The 17872-nt window shown below is 51.2% G+C and overlaps 1 protein-coding gene and 1 non-coding gene across 2 annotated transcripts; both read left to right on the forward strand.

Moving 5' to 3' along the window:
* The first annotated feature begins 6574 nt into the window (after positions 1 to 6574).
* ARL5C (ADP ribosylation factor like GTPase 5C) lies at positions 6575 to 15655 on the forward strand. Its single transcript, XM_030808253.1, has 7 exons — positions 6575 to 6651; positions 7227 to 7284; positions 8582 to 8584; positions 9752 to 9899; positions 11263 to 11346; positions 11859 to 11995; positions 15607 to 15655. Exons 1-7 carry the CDS (start codon positions 6606 to 6608, stop codon positions 15653 to 15655), a joined length of 525 nt encoding a protein of 174 aa, XP_030664113.1. The 5' UTR covers positions 6575 to 6605.
* Positions 15656 to 17418: 1763 nt separating this feature from the next.
* Positions 17419 to 17490, forward strand: TRNAC-GCA. The gene has a single exon. It is a non-coding gene; the product is annotated as a tRNA-Cys (tRNA).
* The last annotated feature ends 382 nt before the right edge of the window (positions 17491 to 17872 follow it).

A 17872-nucleotide genomic window follows, 5' to 3' on the forward strand; every position in this document is an offset into this window, starting at 1 on the left:
TAGTCCCATAACCTGGGGAGGTCAGCTGAGGCTTCCTGGCGGAGGTGAGGCTTGAGTAGAATCTAGAAGCATGGTTAGCAGACAAATGGAAGTGTTCAAGGCAGAGAAAGCAGGGGACATGCATGACATATTCTTGGCACCTCACCACCAAAGTGTGCTTTCAAGGTGGTGGCCAGAGAGGAATTGGCAGGAGCAGGTCACAGTGGGCCTTGAGTCATGTTAAGGAGTTTGGGCTTTGTCCTGAAGCTCGTGTGCAGAAATGGAAGGATTGTAAGCAACTAGCAAGATTGCTTTGTTTGCAGTTTGGTGCATAGATTGGAAGGCCTAGCTTGGAAACAGCTGTGATAATCCAGGTGCGAAAGGAAAGTTACGCCACAGCAGTGGGACTGGAAGGGAGGCAAAGAGGCCAGAGACATCTAGCAGTTAGATGGCCGGGCTTGATGGCTCACGCCTGTAATCCCAGCACTTTGGGAGGCTGAGGTGGCAGGAATGCTTGAGCCCAGGAGTTTGAGACTAGTTTATGCAACATAGTGAGACCCACCTTTTCACAAAAAATTTAAAAAATTAGCTGGGTGTGTAGTCCCAGCTACTCGGGAGGCTGTGATAGGGAGGCTGAGGTGGGGAGGATCTCTTGAGCCCAGGAAATCAAGGCTGCAGTGAACAATGATCACACCACTGCACTCCAGCCTGGATGACACAGCGAGACCGTGTCTCAATAAATAAATTAAATTAATAAATAAATGTTAGCATCTTGAGCTCTTGGAGAGCAAGTGGAGGCGGCTGATAAGAGAAAGGGAGGTAAGGCCGGGCACGTTGGCTCACGCCTGTAATCTCAGCACTTTGGGAGGCTAAGGTGGGTGGATCACGAGGTCAGGAGTTCGAGACCAGCCTGGCCAACATGGCGAAACCCCGTCTCTACTAAAAATACAAAAATTAGCCAGGCGTGGTGGCGGTGCCTATAATCCCAGCTACTAAGGAGGTAAGGCAGGATAATTGCTTGAACCTGGGAGGCGGAGGTTGTGGTGAGCCGAGGTCACACCACTTCACTCCAGCCTGGGTAACAGAGGGAGACTCCGTATAAAAAAAAGAAAAAAAAAAAGAAAGAAAGAGAGGTGGCCAGGTGAGGTGGCTCATGTCTGTAATCCGAGCACTTTGGGAGGCTGAGGCGGGCGGATCACCTGAGGTCAGGAGTTCAAGACCAGTCTGGCTAACATGGCAAAACCCTGTGTCTACTAAAAATACAAAAATTATCCAGGTGCAGTGGCACACGCCTCCAGCTACTCTGGAGGCCGAGCAGGAGAATCGCTTGAATCCAGGAGGCGGAGGCTGTGATGAGCTGAGATCACACCACTGCACTCCAGCCTGGGTGACAGAGCAAGACTCTGTCTCAAAAAAAAAAAAAGAAAAAAGAGAAAGGGAGTGACTGCTGATGGTGGTCTTCTCAGCAAAAGCAGGTAAAAAAAAAAAAAAAGAAGTTAGGGGCAGGAGTGATCAGTCTATCTTTGGTCAAAGTGGGTTTGAGGTGCCTGTGGGACATTCAAGAAGAGAAGCAGAGGCTGGGCGCGCTGGTTCATGCCTGTAATCCCAGCACTTTGGGAGGACCAGGTGGGCAGATCAACTGAGGTCAGGAATTCAAGACCAGACTGGGCAACATGGTGAAACCTCATCTCTACTGAAAATACAAAAATTACCTGGGTGTGGTGGTGGGCGCCTGTAATCCCAGCTACTCAAGAGGCTGAGGCAGGAGAATTTCTTGAGCTCGGGAGGCGGAAGTTGCAGTGAACTGAGAATGTGCCACTGCACTCCAGCCTGGGTGACAGAGTGAGACTCTATCTCAAAAAAAAAAAAAAGAGAGAGAGAAGAGGAAAAGATAGCTGGGTACATGGTCTGGAGCTCCACAGAGAGGTCTGGAGTGGAGTCTGATGTTTTGAATCAAGGTCAGGTATTATTAACTCCAGTTTACAAAGTTCAGAGAGGTTAAACTATTTGACCACAGTTATACAGCCATGGGGCAAGGATTTGAACTCAGATATATAGATGTCAAGTTCTGTGGTGCCTTTGACCCCCAAGTTCAATGCTAATTCCCTTGTCCCAGGATGCATCAGCTTCTGCAAGGGTGGGGGCTGGGGGTTTGAGAAGGAGGAAGCAGGTGTCTGTGTGTGTTTGTGCCCCATGTGCCTTCTGCCTGAAATTGCATTTGCAGGCCGGACTCGGTGGCTCATACCTGTAATCCCAGCACTTTGGGAGGTCGAGGTGGGTGGATCACTTGAGGTCAGGAGTTCGCAACCAGCCTGGCCAACACGGTGAAACCCCATCTCTACTAAAAATACAAAAATTAGCTGGGCGTGGTGGTGGGCACCTGTAATACCAGCTACTTGGGAGGCTGAGGCAGGAGAATCGCTTGAACCCAGGAGGGGGAGGTTGCAGTGAGCTGAGATGGAGCCACTACACTACAGCCTGGGCGACGGAGGGAGACTGTCTAAAAAAAAAAAAAAATTGCATTTGCCTGGAACTTGCAGGAAAGGCATTTCTAGCTGGCTTGGAGATATGGGGGCAGTGAGAGATGGGGGCAGATTCTTGTTTCTTGGTTAATCAGAAGCTCTCAATTAACTCTGGCTATACCATCAGCAAGTTAGTGGTTGTCCATGTGTGAGGATTTCGACAACCATGAAGTCAGCTGAGACCCGGCAGGAACCGAGGGACTGGGGACTCCTGCTACCTGGGACCCTTTGTTTCCTTCCCTGACTAGCTGCTCCTGTTTTTGTAGTGGATTCTGTCCCAGAATGAACTGATGTGGGAGAGGCCCAGGTCCTACGTGTGGCTTAAGGTTTCCACTGTTCTACACTAAAGAGAACTAGGCTGAGGCCACCATGGCCCAGGGACAAGGGGCTGTCCCAGTTCAGTATCTTAGAGAAAAATTTTGTCTTAGCTCCAATAATCTTTTTGTGTCCGGAGTTGGTTCCTGCTGGTGGGGTTCGTGGTCTCGCTGACTTCAATAACGGAGCCGCGGACCTTCGTGGTGAGTGTTACAGCTCTTAAAGATGGCGCCGACCCAAAGATTGAGCAGCAGCAAGATTTATTGTAAAGGGCGAAAGAATGCAACAGAACTAAAGCTTCCATAGCGTGGAACGGGACCCGAGCACATTGCCACTGCTGGCTGGGAGGTGGCCAGCTTTTATTCCCTTATTGGCCCCGCCCATGTTCCGTTTCTGTCCTATCAGAGTGTGCTTTTTTCTTTTCCTTTTTTTTTCTTTCTTTTCTTTTCTTTCTTTCTTTCTTTTTTTTTTTTTTTTTTTTTTTGAGACAGAGTCCCACTCTGTTGCCCAGGCTGGAGTGCAATGGCATGATCTCGGCTCACTGCAACCTCCGCCTCCCGGGTTCAAGCAATTCTCCTGCCTCAGCCTCCTGAGTAGCTGGGATTACAGGTGGGCAGTACCACGCCTGGCTAATTTTTGCATTTTTAGTAGAGATGGGGTTTCACCATGTTGGTCAGGCTGGTCTGGAACTCCCGACCTTGTGATCCGCCCCCCTCCGCCTCCCAAAGTGCTGGGATTACAGGCCTGAGCCACCGCACCCAGTTTGCGCTTTTTTCCAATCCTCCCTGTGATTGGCTACTTTTAGGATCCTGCTGATTGGTGCATTTTACAGAGTGCCGATTGGTGCATTTTCCAGAACACTGATTGGTGCATTTTACAATCCTCTTGCTAGCTACAGAGCACTGATTGGTGTGTTTTTACAGAGTGCTGATTGGTGCATTTTACCATCCTCTTGCTAGCTACAGAGTGCTGATTGGTGCGTTTTACAATCCTCTTGTAAGACAGAAAAGTTCTCCAAGTCCCCACTCGACCCAGGAAGTCCAGCTGGGTTCACCTCTCATTGTCTTCAGAGAAGGTGCCTTGCTTTCCTTCTAAATCAGGCCTTCCTACTGTTTCTCAGAGGTGTGTGTGTGTGTGTGTGTGTGTGTGTGTGTGTGTGTATGTATCTGTCTCTCCCTCTAGACCACAAGCTCCATAAAGACCCAGACTGGGAATCGGAGCAGTGGCTACTACCTGTAATCCCAGCACTTTGGGAGCCTGAGGCGGGAGATTGTTTGGGTCCAGGAGTTGGAGACCAATGGCGAAGCCTATCTCTATAAAAAAAAAAAGAAAAGAAAAAAAAATTAGCTGGGAGTGGTGGCTTTCACCTCTACTCCCAGCTACTCAGGAAGCTGAGGTGGGAGGATCACTTGAGCCTGGGAGGGGAGGCTGCAGTGAGCTGCGATGCTGCCACTGGACTTCAGCCTGGGTGACAGAGCAAGGTTCTGCCTCAAAAAACAAAACAAAAACATAAAGACCTGGACTGGATCTGTTTTGTCTACTTCATGTATTTCCTGGCTCATATTTGTCAAATGAATGAATGCTTCTTAAGATCCAGGTCCTGGGCCTCAAAATGGAGGCAGATCTTCTTGTCTGTTTTTCTATTTTCTTTTTTTTCTTCTTTTCTCTTTTAATTTTTTTTTTTTTTTTTATCAGGCAGCTTCCGGAGCCAGAGTACGCTCAGAGAGATGCCCTCTCCTTGTCTGTTTACTGAATGTGTTTCCAGCTTGCAGAGTGTTACTTTCAATTCTGCAAAGAGGAGGTGGGGAGGGCAGCATGCACTAAGATGTTCCTCCCCCCATCCCCCTACCCCCAGGAAACAGATGGTAAAATGCTTAAGACACTGCTGCTTCCCTCAGCACCCTCGGTGCCCCACCCCCCAGCCCAAGACTTGGCTCCTTCTCTCCTAAGGCTGAAATGCAATCAGCCCAGATGGGCTCTGGCAGTCAACTCTATCCTTCTAACTCTGGGCACCAAGCTGGGTGGGATGAAAGTCTGTATTTAGTGAGCTATTTTCCTTCTTCTTCCTGCAAACTTCCCAGCCTTCCTCAAGCCTCTTAAACTTGTGTTCACATTCCTTTTTTAATACTCCAAGTGCCATTTCTCAGGCTGTAGCTTAACTCATTCTACATCAGTCTGATAGCAACACATTCCTCCTGTGTGCAGGGTTCTGGACCAGGCAGGGAGTGGTTGGGCGGTGGACGGGGGGTCATATGCTGGTTATCAAGATGTGAATCCCACCCTCGACTCACAGTTGATGGGAGGAAACAGACTTGCCCGTCTATAATCCCAGTGTAGGGAGAAGCCCCATGTGGCTGGAGAACCAAACTAGGGCTGGGGAAGCAGGTGGCTTTTACGGCAGGGCAGCTAATGGGTCTCAAGCGTTCTCCTTTCTGAGAAGGTGAAAGGCACTCAAGGAGGAAATGCAGAAGTAAAGGCACCGTCAGAAAGAGCTGGGCATGTGTAGGCAGGAACCAGTAGATGCAGAGCCTCGGAGATAAGCCTGTGAAGGCGGGTGGGGGCTGTTCGTGGAGGCTCTTGAATGTCAAGTGGAGACTGATCTGAATCCAGTGAGCAATAGGGAGCCATTGAAGGTCTATGAGCTGGGGGAGTTACAGACCCTGAGCTGTGCTTTAGGAAGGTTAATAGGGCCATGGAGAGGATGCCCTGGGAAAGGAGAGGTAGAAGCAGGGAGACCAGTTAGAAAGTTGTTACCTTAATGGAAGGTCATTACCTTAGTGGAAGCTGTAGGAAGGCAGTGCAGTGGGGTGGAAGGAGCTGGCTCCCTGGTGTGTTGGCTGGATCTCCTGCTAACCATTCCTGCAGCCTGAGGGCACGTTGACTTTTGGACTTTTCCTTTTGTTATCTGTTTTTTGTTTTTTTTCCCCCCCAGCTTAAGCAAAGAAAGAAATTCACAAGCAACAACAGGAAACTCCGCCTTCCATTCCCTCCTCAGGCCTGGCCTCCTGGTTCTCTGTTGGCCCATGTACTCCTCTGCCAGGTATCTGGGGCCTCTCTGCTGGGTCTCCAGCTGGAGGACCTCTCTTCATGCTCCATCCTTGTCTTCAGGCGCGACTTTTGGGGATCAGGAAGCTGTGCCTGGGCAGTGGGTTTGTCCGTGAATTGTAGGAGCACTGATTTATCCTAGAAGTTGCCAAGCATCAAGGGGAGACCCTGCCCTTCCCCAGGGGAACGCACTTTGAGTGGGCCCACAAGACCCACGCTAGTGAACCGACTGCAGATCTGTGGAGGGTTGGAATATTCTCCCAGCTCAGAGAGGATCGGTGAGCCCTGTCTGTACTACACAGCTGGTAGGTACAGAAAGCGGGTCGCCTGGGGTTTTGCTTCAGTCTAATGCCCTAGACACGGCACTCAGAGGAGGGAGAGCTGGGATCCGGTTCCGTGCGCAGTGCTGAGTCTCCCCTGATTTGCGGTGGTGGAGCAGTCCACCCAGAGAACTCTGGAGTTTTCGCAGGGCGAGGGGGAGGGCTGGAGCCTGGAACCCCCATATCCCTTGCACCTCTCGGGCCCGGGACAGGCAGCACTTAGTCACTGGGGTGTCCATAGCGCCCGCGAAGGGCCAGCGTCCCAGAGGGTTCCCAGGTCAGGTTGGTGACGCGTGGGGTTTCCCTAACTTCATAGGCAAAACCTGCCAGACCCTCCCAGGGGGAACGGAGCTCCGAGGACCAGGGCCGACTCCGCTCCTGAGGCCGCTGAGCCTTCCTGCACCTGTCCGGCCCGGGAAGTGCCATGGGACAGCTGATCGCCAAGTTAATGAGCATCTTCGGGAACCAGGGTAAGGGGCGCACAGGGCATCCAAGCGAGCGCTTTGATCTCGCTCTCTTCTGGGATTCCTCTGATCTGTGGTCGGACGCACGGGGGGACCTCGGGCTCCGAGGGTCGTATATGGGCGCTCCTCGACTGCCCCGCGGCCTCCCCTGTCCCCGTCCCTGCCTGCTCCTCTTGGGTCCCCGCGCTTCGGTGCGCCCCAGGACGCAAAGCTGGGCGAGCCTCCTTTCTCCCCGCTAAACGGCGCCAGCGGCGGGGATGGGGGGCTGCTGCGGGTTTCCTGCGATTGTGACTTCGCGTTAGACTCTTTCTCCAGACACCGTCTCTTGGCAAGCCCAGAGGCGCCCTGGGCCTTTCAGACACTTTTCTAGAATGTGAAGGGAGGTGAGGGCTCAGCTGTCTTTTCCACCGTCCCGGAGTGGGGCAGGTGTCGGGGCTGGGTGGGAAGCAGACGCGGTACGGCGGGCAGAGGTCCCCAGCCTGTGAGGAGCGCTATCTCCTTCCTGGGAGGTCTGGTGGGGGCACACAGTCCCTCGGTCATCGGGTTTGGCCCTGACGCTGCCCTTCCTCCGATGCTTCCAGAGCACAAGGTTATCATCGTGGGACTGGACAATGCAGGAAAGACCACCATTCTCTACCGGTTTTAAGTGACTCTCGGGAGGGGAGGGGAGAGGGCTGGGCCTCCCACCAGACTGACGGGCATGGGGACCAATCACTGGAGCTCTTCCCTGGGTGCCCGGGCTCCTCTGTAGTCCGGAGGAGTGATTGGGCACGCTGCTTGGACCTTCCTAGTACTGCGGCTCCTCGGTCTGGCATTCAAATCCTACACCGTACAGGCAACCCTAGCTCCCACTGCTTTCCTCCATCTTCCCGGGGCCCCTGTCAAACCCAGCTCCAGGCCTGCCAAGTGTCCCAAACTGCCTCCCTGCTCTTCGCTCCCTCTAGCAGCAGGTCCCTCCTTTCTCACCCGTCCCCTCTGCCAGTTAACTTTCTTCCCCTTCTTCAAACCCAAAGGCTCACTGAGGCTCTGTAGCTCCTGGTCTAGCAAGCCTGGCACATGTGGGTGGTGCTGAGTAAATACCGATCGCAGCTTTCCCCGATATTCGCTCTCTGGATGGCACCTCTCCCATTTTACAGCCTCCAAAGTACTTTACTTAGGAGAAGCTTTTCCATGAAAAAGTAATACATGTAAATGATTTTTAAAAATTATAAAGGAAAATTTCAAACAATGGAGGAATACACAGTGAAAAGTAAGTTTCCTTCTTGCCTCTAGCTCCTAGTTTTCCTCCTATTGTAACTTTGCGGTAACTTTTCAGAAGCATTATTTACGTATAAAAGCATGTGTATATTTTCTATGTCACTTTAAACAAAGCACCTCTCTGATGTCCCTCACTGTGTCTATCTCATTTTTCTAAACCCTTGCTTCTCAAAGTGTGGTCTACAGACCAGTCACATAGGCATCACCTGAAAGCTTATTAGGAACGCAAAACCATGGCCGGGAGCGATTGCTCACGCCTGTAACCGCAGCACTTTGGGAGGCCGAGGCAGGCGGATCACCTGAGATCAGGAGTTCAAGAGCAGCCTGGCCAATATGGTGAAACCTCGTCTCTACTAAAAATACAACAACAACAACAACAAAGGGCTGAGCAAGGTGGCTCACGCCTGTAATCCTAGCACTTTGAGAGGCTGAAGCGGGCGGATCTACCTGAGGACAGGAGTTCCAGACCAGCCTGGCCAACATGGCGAAGCCCCGTCTCTACTAAAAAAATATAAAAATTAGCCGGACGTGGTGGCACATGCCTGTAATCCCAGCTACTCTGGAGGCTGAGGAAGGAGAATCACTTGAACCCGGGAGGTAGAGGTTGCAGTGAGCTGAGAATGCGCCACTGTACTCCAGCCTGGGCGACAAAGGGAGGTGGAGGTTGCAGTGAGCTGAGATTGTGCCACTGCACTCCAACCTGGGCGACAAGAGAAAAAAAAAAAAAAAAAGCCGTGGCAGCTATCCACCTGGGGCGAGGCGGATACAGGAGAGAGACACTACAGAACTCTACAAAAACAAAAAAAAAAAATTAGCTGGCAGTATCAACTCGAGGCAGAGAAGGCATAACCGGAGGAGCTTGCAGTGAGGAGATTGCGCCACTGCATCCAGCTGGGGACAGAGAAAAAAAAAAAAAAAAAAAAAAAAAAAAAAAAAAAAAAAAAAAGAAGCAAAACCGTGGCCAGATGAGGTGGCTCACGCCTATAATCCCAGCACTTTGGGAGGCCGAGGTGGGCGGATCACTTGAGGTCCGGAGTTTGAGACTAGCCCAGCCAACATGGCAAAGCCCCGTTTCTACAAAAATACAAAAATTAGCCGGACGTGGGGACATGCGCCTGTAATCCCAGCTACTCAGGAGGCTGAGGCGAGGTTCAAGAATTGCTTGAACCTGGGAGACATGATTGTACCTACACTCTAGACTGGCGACAGAGTGAGACTCTGTGAAAGAAATAAAGAAAGAGGGAAAGAAAGAGAAAGAGAGAAAGAAAGAGAAAGAAAGAAAGAAAGAAAGAAAGAAAGAAAGAAAGAAAGAAAGAAAGAAAGAAAGAAAAAAAAAAAAAAAAAAAAAAAAAAGGCAAAACCCTGGGCTCCAGCCCAGACTCACTGGGTCAGAATCTGCATTTTGACAAAACTCTCAGGTGATTCAACTGCATATGAAAGTTTGAGGAGGCTGGACTCTGTGGCTCATGCCTGTAATCCCAGCACTTTGGGAGGCCAAGGCAGGAGGATCTCTTGACAGGAGCCCAAGGTCAGGAGTTCAAGATAAGCCTGGGCAACACAGGCTTATATAGAAACCCTGTTTCTATAAAAAGAAAAAAAGAGATAAAGTTTGAGGAGCCTGCTCTAAGATGTTTCCCTTCTCTGGAGTCCAAGCCAGGGCAGGGCTTGGTCTCACTCCTGTCTTCATTCCCCAGGGCCCAGCACAGGGCCTGGCTCCCAGCAGGTGTTTGGTGAACCTGGGCGGACTTGTTCTGAGTTAGATTCAGACTGCTTTGGGAGTAGAGCATTTGGGGGCCAGAGTTGGAAGTAGGCTGGACTGAGCTCTTGGTGACCACTCCTATCTCCCCAGCTTGACCAATGAGGTGGTCCATACGTGTCCCACCATTGGCAGCAACATGGAGGAGATCATTCTGCCGAAGACCCACTTCCTCATGTGGGACATAGTGAGACAGGAGGCTCTGAGCTTTATCTGGAACACATATTACTCCAACACTGAGGTGAGGAGGGCACCAGGGCTGAAGGGTCTCCAAGGCAGCTGTGTGATATCAGACAGTCAGGTAACCTCTCTGAGCCTTGGTTCCCCAACTTGTGAAATAGAGATTATAATGGTCGGTTGCTGTGGCTCACACCTGTAATCCCAGCACTTTGGGAGTCCGAGGCGGCTGGATCACCTGAGGTCAGGAGTTCGAAACCAGCCTGGCCAACATGGCGAAACCCCACCTCTACCGAAAATACAAAAATTAGCTGAGCGTGGTGGCAGGCACCTGTAATCCCAGCTACTCGGGAGGCTGAGACAGAACTGCTTGCACCTGGGAGGCGGAGGTTGCAGTGAGCCGAGATCGCGCCATTGCAACTCTAGCCTGGGTGACGGAGCAAGACTCTGTCTCAAAAAAAAAAGTTTTATATATACATGTGTATAATGATCTCCCTAAGTTGTTGTGAAAATTAAATAACAAACCAATATGTAATGTATATGTGTCAGATACTCAACACAGTGCAGTGCCTGCCTGTTAACGTGTTTGAGTACTTCCTGGCAGCTGCTGGCAGCTTTCTGTTTGATGCACTGGATGGGGTAGGCCCCTTCTCTCTAGGGACCTTACTTTCTTACTCCAGCAGGAGTAGAATTCAGTGGTTTAATTCCTGGACCGAGACAGAGCTGGTTTCCATTTCCAGCACTGCTACTCACCAGCTTTGTGGTCAAGAGCAAGATACATAGCCTCACTGAGCCTCAGTCTCTTCATTTGTAAAATGGGGATACTAACAGTACCAAGTCCACAGGGTTGTGGTGAGGCCTAAATGGAGTCATGAACACCCAGTGCTTGTGTAGCACAGCCTCTGCCACACAGTCAGAGGTGTGCTATTCCCATGTCTGGATAGAAAAGGCAATTACAGGCCACGTGTGGTGGCTCACTTGGTGGTAATCCCAGCACTTTGGGAGGCTGAGGCAGGCAGATGACCTGAAGTCAGGAGTTTGAGACCATCCTGGCCAACATGGCGAAACCCTGTCTCTACTAAAAATACAAAAATTAGCTGGGTGTGGTGGCACGCACCTGTAATCCCAGCTACTTGGGAGGCTGAGGTGGGAGAATCGCTTGAACTAAGGAGGCAGAAGTTGGAGTGAACCAAGATTGTGCCGCTGCACTCCAGCCTGGGTGACAGAGCGAGACTCCGCCTCAAAAAAAAAAAAAAAAAAAAGACCATTATAATGGAAGCAGGGTGGTGAAATCTTGAGGCTGCATGCTTTCATTTCTCTGGGGCTGGCATCTGGGCAGTGCAGAGACCAGTGGGGAAACACAGTGGGCAGGAAACACATTTACCAAAGAGAAAGCCTGTCTCTCACGGCTCCCCTCTGCTGCCCAGTTCATCATCCTTGTGAATGACAGCACGGACCAGGATCGGCTGCTGACCGCTCGGGAGGAGCTATATAAAATGCTGGCCCGTGAGGTAAGCCTCCTGCAGTTGGGAGAGGGCCCAGTGGTACTAGCTGTGTGCCGTCAGGCTGGTCACTTAGCTTCTCTGAGATTCATTCCTGCTGTCCCAGTTTCTGAGAGCCTCTATACCAGCAGTATGGGGAGGGCTGGTTTGTGCCTGATGAAGGACATCAATACATTCAGTGCAATTGACTATAGAAGCCAGAGTTGCTGGTTCAAGTTCTAACTCCATCTTTCATTCACTGTAGGACTTTGGACAAGTGACTTCATCTCTCTAATCCTCAGTTTCCCCAAGTATAAAATGAGAAGGATCATCAATTCCCGCCTATGGGATTGTCATAAAGAGGCTTTCCTTGAGCTGCTGATGTCATTTGATGTGGTTGCTACCATTGTGGCAGGGCCCCCATCCGGGCATGGGCCTCTCTTGCTGGGACAGCTGGAGAGGGAGCTAGAGAGAGCCTGTGAGGCAGTAGGAAGGAAGGCTGGGCGCTAGCAGGCTGACGGGCTGGGCTTCTCTGTCCACAGGCTCTCCTGATATTTGCCAATAAGCAGGACGTGAAGGACTCCGTGAGGATGGTGGAGATCTCCCATTTCCTTATTCTCAGCACCATCAAAGACCACTCGTGGCATATACAAGGCTGCTGTGCCCTCACCCGGGAAGGGTTAGTGGCTGCCCTACCTGGATCTCCAGGGCCTGGCTGAACCAAGGGATGACTGACCATCAGAACCCTTCTCTTGCCTCTCTCCTGTGAGAATCTGGTTCACAGTTGGCTCCTGGGCCAAGCCAATTTGGCATCTCCCCACAGGTGAGATGTGGTGGGTAAGCCACGAGCAGACAGCATCCCTGCTCTCAGGGGCTTGTTCTAGTGGAGAAAGAGGTAGCACTCCGCCTAAACGCAATAATCTCTCTTTTTTTTTTTTGAGGCAGAGTTTTGCTCTTGTTGCCCAGGCTGGAGTGCAATGGCACGACCTCAGCTCACTGTAACCTCCGCCTCCCACGTTCAAGCGATTCTCCTGCCTCAGCCTCCTGAATAGCTGGGATTACAGGTGCCCACCACCACGCCTGGCTAATAGTAAAGATGGGTTTTCGCCACATTGGCCAGGCTGGTCTTGAACTCCTGACTGCAGGTGATCCACCAGCCTCAGCCTTCCAAAGTGTTGGGGTTACAGGCATGAGCCACTGCGCCTGGCCGCAATAATCTTAGGTGCTGAGAAGTGATGTGAAGAATCCCACTGGTTACCAGAAATGGAGGGGAGAAGGATAGGTCTGATTTAGTTCTGGTGGTCAGAGCTGGCCTCTCCTAAGAGGTGACTTTTGAACTGAGACCTGAGTGAAGAGTAGGAGACAGCCACGGGGAGACCTGGGGAACAAGCCTTCCAGGTAGAAATCATTGACTCGCCCTGACCTTTAGGTTCTTATCTGTAAGGAAGAGGATCATTATACCTCCTAGAGTTTCTGTAGAGTAAATGACACCATTCAGTACACAAATCTTTCTTGAGCACCTCCTTTGTGCCAGGGACTGTTCTAGGTACTGGAGAAACAGCAGTGAGCAAAACAGACAAAAATCCCTGCCCTCATGGAGCTTACTTTCCAGTAGGGGAGGCAGATGATAAAAAAGAAAAATATATAGTCAGTTAGAAAATGATGGCAGGGCATGGTGGCTTATGCCTGTAGTCCCAGCAATTTGGGAGGCCAAGGCGGGCAGATCACCCGAGGTCGGGAGTTCAAGACCAGCCTGACCAACATGGAGAAACCCCGTCTCTACTAAAAATACAAAAATTAGCCGGGCGTGGTGGCGGATGCTTGTAATCCCAGGTACTCAGGAGGGTGAGGCAGGAGAAGCGCTTGAACCCAGGAGGCGGAGGTTGTGGTGAGTCAAGATCATACCATTGCACTCCAGCCTGGGCAACAACAGTGAAACTCCATCTCAAAAAAAAAAAAAAAAAAAAAAAAAAAGAAAGAAAGAAAATGGTAAATGGCTTGAGCCCAGGAGTTTGAGAAAAGCCTTGGCAACAGAGCGAGACTCTGTCTTTACAAAACAAAAAAAAAAAAAAAAAAAAAAAAAAGCTGGATGTGGTGGCACACACCTCTATTCCTAGCTACTCATGAGGTTGAGGCAGGAAAATCACTTGAGCCCAGGAGTTCCAGGCTGCAGTGAGCTCTGACCATGTTGCTGCACTCCAGTCTGGGTGACATAGCAAGATCCTGTCTCAAAAAAAAAAAAAGTGATAAACGATAAGGTGAATAAAAAGTAAGAAACAGAGATTGGGCCAGTATGATGGTTCATACCTGTAGTTCTAGCTACTGGAGAGTCTGAGGCAGGAGGATGGCTTGGGGCCAGGAGTTGGAGTCCAGCCTGGGGAACATATCCAGACCTCCATTTCCAAAAGCAAAAACAAAGAAAAGAAAAGGGAGAGTGGAAGTGTGTGGAGGAAATGTTGCAATTTTAAGTAAGTTATCTGACAAGGGACACTGAGCAGGTAGCTATTGAGTAATCACCTGGAGGATTTGAAGGAGCTGGGCCACGTAGAAAGGGCCTTACACCAGGCCTGGAAAATTTCCCTTTCCTCTTACCTGTCAAGTGGAATCATGGCAGGCTGGGCACACAGGTATTTTTTTTTTTTTTTTTTTGAGGCAGGGTCTCCCTCTGTCACCCCCCCGCAGGCTGGAGTAGAGTTGTGCAAACATGGCTTACTGCAGCTTCAACCTCTTGGGCTCACGCGATCCTCCCACCTCAGCCTCCCTAGTAGCCCGGACTACAGGTGCACACCACCATGCTCTGCTAATTTTTGTATTTTTGTAGAGACAGGGTTTTGCCACATTGCCCATGGCTGATCTCAAACACCTGGGCTCAAACGATCCTCCTGCCTCGGCTTCCCAAGTGTTGGGATTACATGAGTGAGCTACCACGCCTGGCCCAGGTGTGTTTTTTGAAGAAGGGGAGACTTTAGGCAAGTCAGTCCAAGACACCACACATTTCTAGCAGTGTCCTTGCCACCGCCTGGGTCAGGAGAACCTTCTTCCACAACCCACAGTCAGTTCAATCAGCATTTTCCCTGCCTTCCTTTCCCTCCCTTCCTCCCTCCTTCCTTCCCTCCCTCCCTCCCTTCCTTCGACGGCGTCTCGCTCTGTCGCCCAGGCTGGAGTGCAGTGGTGGGATCTCCGCTCACTGCAAGCTCTGCCTCCCGGGTTCACGCCATTCTCCTGCCTCAGACTCCTGAGTAGCCGGGATTACAGGCGTGAGCCACCACGCCCGGTTAATTTTTTTTTTGTATTTTTAGTAGAGACGGGGTTTCACCGTGTTAGCCAGGATGGTCTCGATCTCCTGACCTCGTGATCCGCCCGCCTCGGCCTCCCAAAGTGCTGGGATTACAGGCGTGAGCCACTGCGCCTGGCCACTTTTTTTTTTTTTTTTTTTTTTTTTTGAGTGGAGTTTCACTCTTGTTGCCCAGGCTGGAGTGCAATAGCATGATCTCAGCTCACTGCAACCTCCGTCTCCCGGGTTCAAGCAATTCTCCTGCCTCAGCCTCCCAAGTAGCTGAGATTACAGGCATGCGCCAACATGCCCAGTTGATTTTTGTATTTCTAGTACAGACGGGGTTTCTCCATGTTGGTCAGGCTGGTCTCAAATTCCCGACCTCAGGTGATCCACCCGCCTCCGCCTCCCAAAGTGCTGGGATTACAGGCGTGAGCCACTGCGCCTGGCCCAATCAGCATTTTCTAAGTACCCCCCATGTTCCCTGTGCGGTGCCAGACCGAGGCTGAAGATGATAGAGAGATGACCAAGACTCCACCCATTCGCCGGAGTTGCTTACAGTCTAATGGGGGAACTTGCGTAGGGAACCTCTTTCTGGCACAGATCACCGTGAAGAATCCTTGCCCAGAGACACAGCTAAGGGGCCCAGCAAGGTGAGTCTCCAGGCTCCTTCCTTAGAGAAGCCCTCCCTGACTCTCAGGCATCCAGAGGCCTCTGTATATTTCCTTTATCACAGTATGTAATTATAAAATTATGTGTCTGACCATTTATTTAGTATCCATCTCTTCCACTAGACAGTAAGCCTCAGGGGCATGTCTACTTTTTCACCAGTAACTCCAGAGCCTTGCACAGTATCTGATGCACAGCAGGTACTCAAGTCAGTTCATCTCTGTTAATTGAATTATTGGATGTAACTTTGGTTCCTGCACCCAGTCCGCTTTGGGCAAGGGCCGGAGACTTGAAGGCCATCATTCTCTTGGGATAGGCTGACCCCTCCTGTTCCTTCCTCCCTGCAGACTGCCTGCCGGGCTGCAGGGGATGGAATCTCAGGCCGCTGCTAACTGATGTTCCAGTCTGAGGTCAACCAGAAACTTTGGGGTTTTGCATGGTCAACATGGGTGGAAAATCAAGTGGCTATTTATTACTTTTCTGTGGTTCTCTGGTGGGAGCAGTGGCTGCTATGGACAGTGAGATTGACACCATTCTCCCAACCCGTTGCTGAGAAGCTGGGCTGCATACCTTGGATTCCTGCAGACAGCACAGCAGCATAAGTTGCTCCTCACTCCATGGCGGCAGGCATCCTTCTTGGAGATGTCAGGGAAATGTCGGATGTGTTGCAGATTTAGGGAGTGGAACCCTCTCCCTCTCCTCAGCCCTCAATCTCTCTGTAGGAATAATGTGTGTGTGTGTTGGGGGGCAGATTAAGAGACCCCTGAGGTTGGGCGCGGTGGCTCATGCCTGTAATCCAGCACTTTGGGAGGCTGAGCCGGGAGGATCACTTGAGGTCAGGAGTTGGAGACCAGCCTGGCTAACATGGTGAAACCCCGTCTCTACTAAAAATATAAAAATTAGCTTGGTAGTGGTGCACGCCTGTAGTCCCAGCTACTCAGGTGGCTGAGGCAGAAGAATTGCTTGAACCCGGGAGGTTGGAGGTTGCAGTGAGCCGAGATCGTGCCACTTCTGCACTCCAGCCTGGGCGGCAGAGCGAGACACCGTCTCAAACAAAACAAAACAAAACAAAACAAAACAAAACACAAAAATTAGCCGGACGTGGTGGCGGGCGTCTGTAATCCTAGCTACTCGGGAGGCTGAGACAGGAGAATCCTTTGAACCCGGGAGGCAGAGGTTGCAGTGAGTTGAGATCGCGCCACTGCACTCCAGCCTGGGCGACAGAGCGAGACTCCGTCTCAAAAAAAAAAAAAAAAAAAAAGAAAAAGAAAAAGACACCCCTGGAGCTGCTCTTCATTTCCTCAAACCTACCCCCACCCTCAGGCTTTTTAGCCCCTCAGCCATTTTTGTCCCATTCCCTTTGGGCAAAGGAGATTCTAGAAAGGTGAAGAAGGTGGGCTCAAGCGGAGGAGGGCAGAGGCAAAAACTGGAAGGGGAAATGGAGGAGGACAGGAAGTCCCAGATAGGGACAGCCCTTTGCACTGCAGGGATTCCACTTCTCCTCGTCTTCCCATTCCCTCTGAGATGCTGACTCTGACCACAGCTCTTGGACTTTAAGCCACTCCACGGCATCCCCTTTACTTCCAGTGTCCTTCCAATGTGAATCCCACTCCTCCCAAATATACCAGATTCCTACAGGGGCTGCTTATTTTGTTTGTCTTTGTGTTATGATTATTTTGTTGTTGTTGGAGTCTCGCTCTGCCGCCCAGGCTGGAGTGCAGAAGTGGCGTGATCTCGGCTCACTGCAACCTCCGCCTCCCGGGTTCAAGCGATTCTCCTGCCCCAGCCTCTCGCGTAGCTGGGACTATAAGCGCGCCCTGCTAATTTTTTTGTATTTTTAGTAGAAATGGGGTTTCACCATGTTGGCCAGGATGGTCTCGATCTCCTGATCTCGTGATCCGCCCGCCTCGGCCTCCCAAAGTGCTGGGATTACAGGCGTGAGCCACCGCGTCCGGCCCAAGATTCCTTAATCTAGTTGTTTTTCCGAAAGCGTGGCTATGAAGGAAGAACTCAGGAGTTCTAGCCATTCCCACTATATTTTGTGTTTTTTTTTCAATAGGTATCCTGATGCAACCCTCGGATTAAAACTTTAAGGGAAAAATGAAGACCACACCCCTATTCCATAGAAATTTACTCTAATGAGAACACAGCCGCGTGGCGGGGGTATAGCTCAGTGGTAGAGCATTTGACTGCAGATCAAGAGGTCCCCGGTTCAAATCCGGGTGCCCCCTCTGTGCTTTGGAGTTCTCTTGTTTTGTTGGTCTCCGGAGGTCCCCTAAAGAGTTCCCGCACAGACGGAATGGGAGGGAGTCTCGGGGCCTGCCACCCTTTTTGCTTTCGCAGGCGAGTGAGGATGGAGTCCTGGCCCCTGCCAGTGGCTCAGCCTGTGTGTGTAACCAGGGTGGAATGCAATGCGAGTGAGGGCGAGGAGCTCCGGGCTGAACCCTGGAACACGGTGCGGGTGGCTCAACCTCGCAATGGCAGGGCGGAGGCGAGCGCACCCCCAGGTCAGCCTGGCCAGTGACCCCGACGGCTCTTTCACGGCGGGAAGGAGGCTGAGTTTCTAAGGGCTGGGCTGGGGAAGACAGGTCGGGAGAAGCCGCGTGAGCATGT

This window comes from Nomascus leucogenys, unplaced genomic scaffold (assembly GCF_006542625.1).
Source record: "Nomascus leucogenys isolate Asia unplaced genomic scaffold, Asia_NLE_v1 Super-Scaffold_285, whole genome shotgun sequence".
Classification (NCBI taxonomy): Eukaryota; Metazoa; Chordata; class Mammalia; order Primates; family Hylobatidae; genus Nomascus; species Nomascus leucogenys.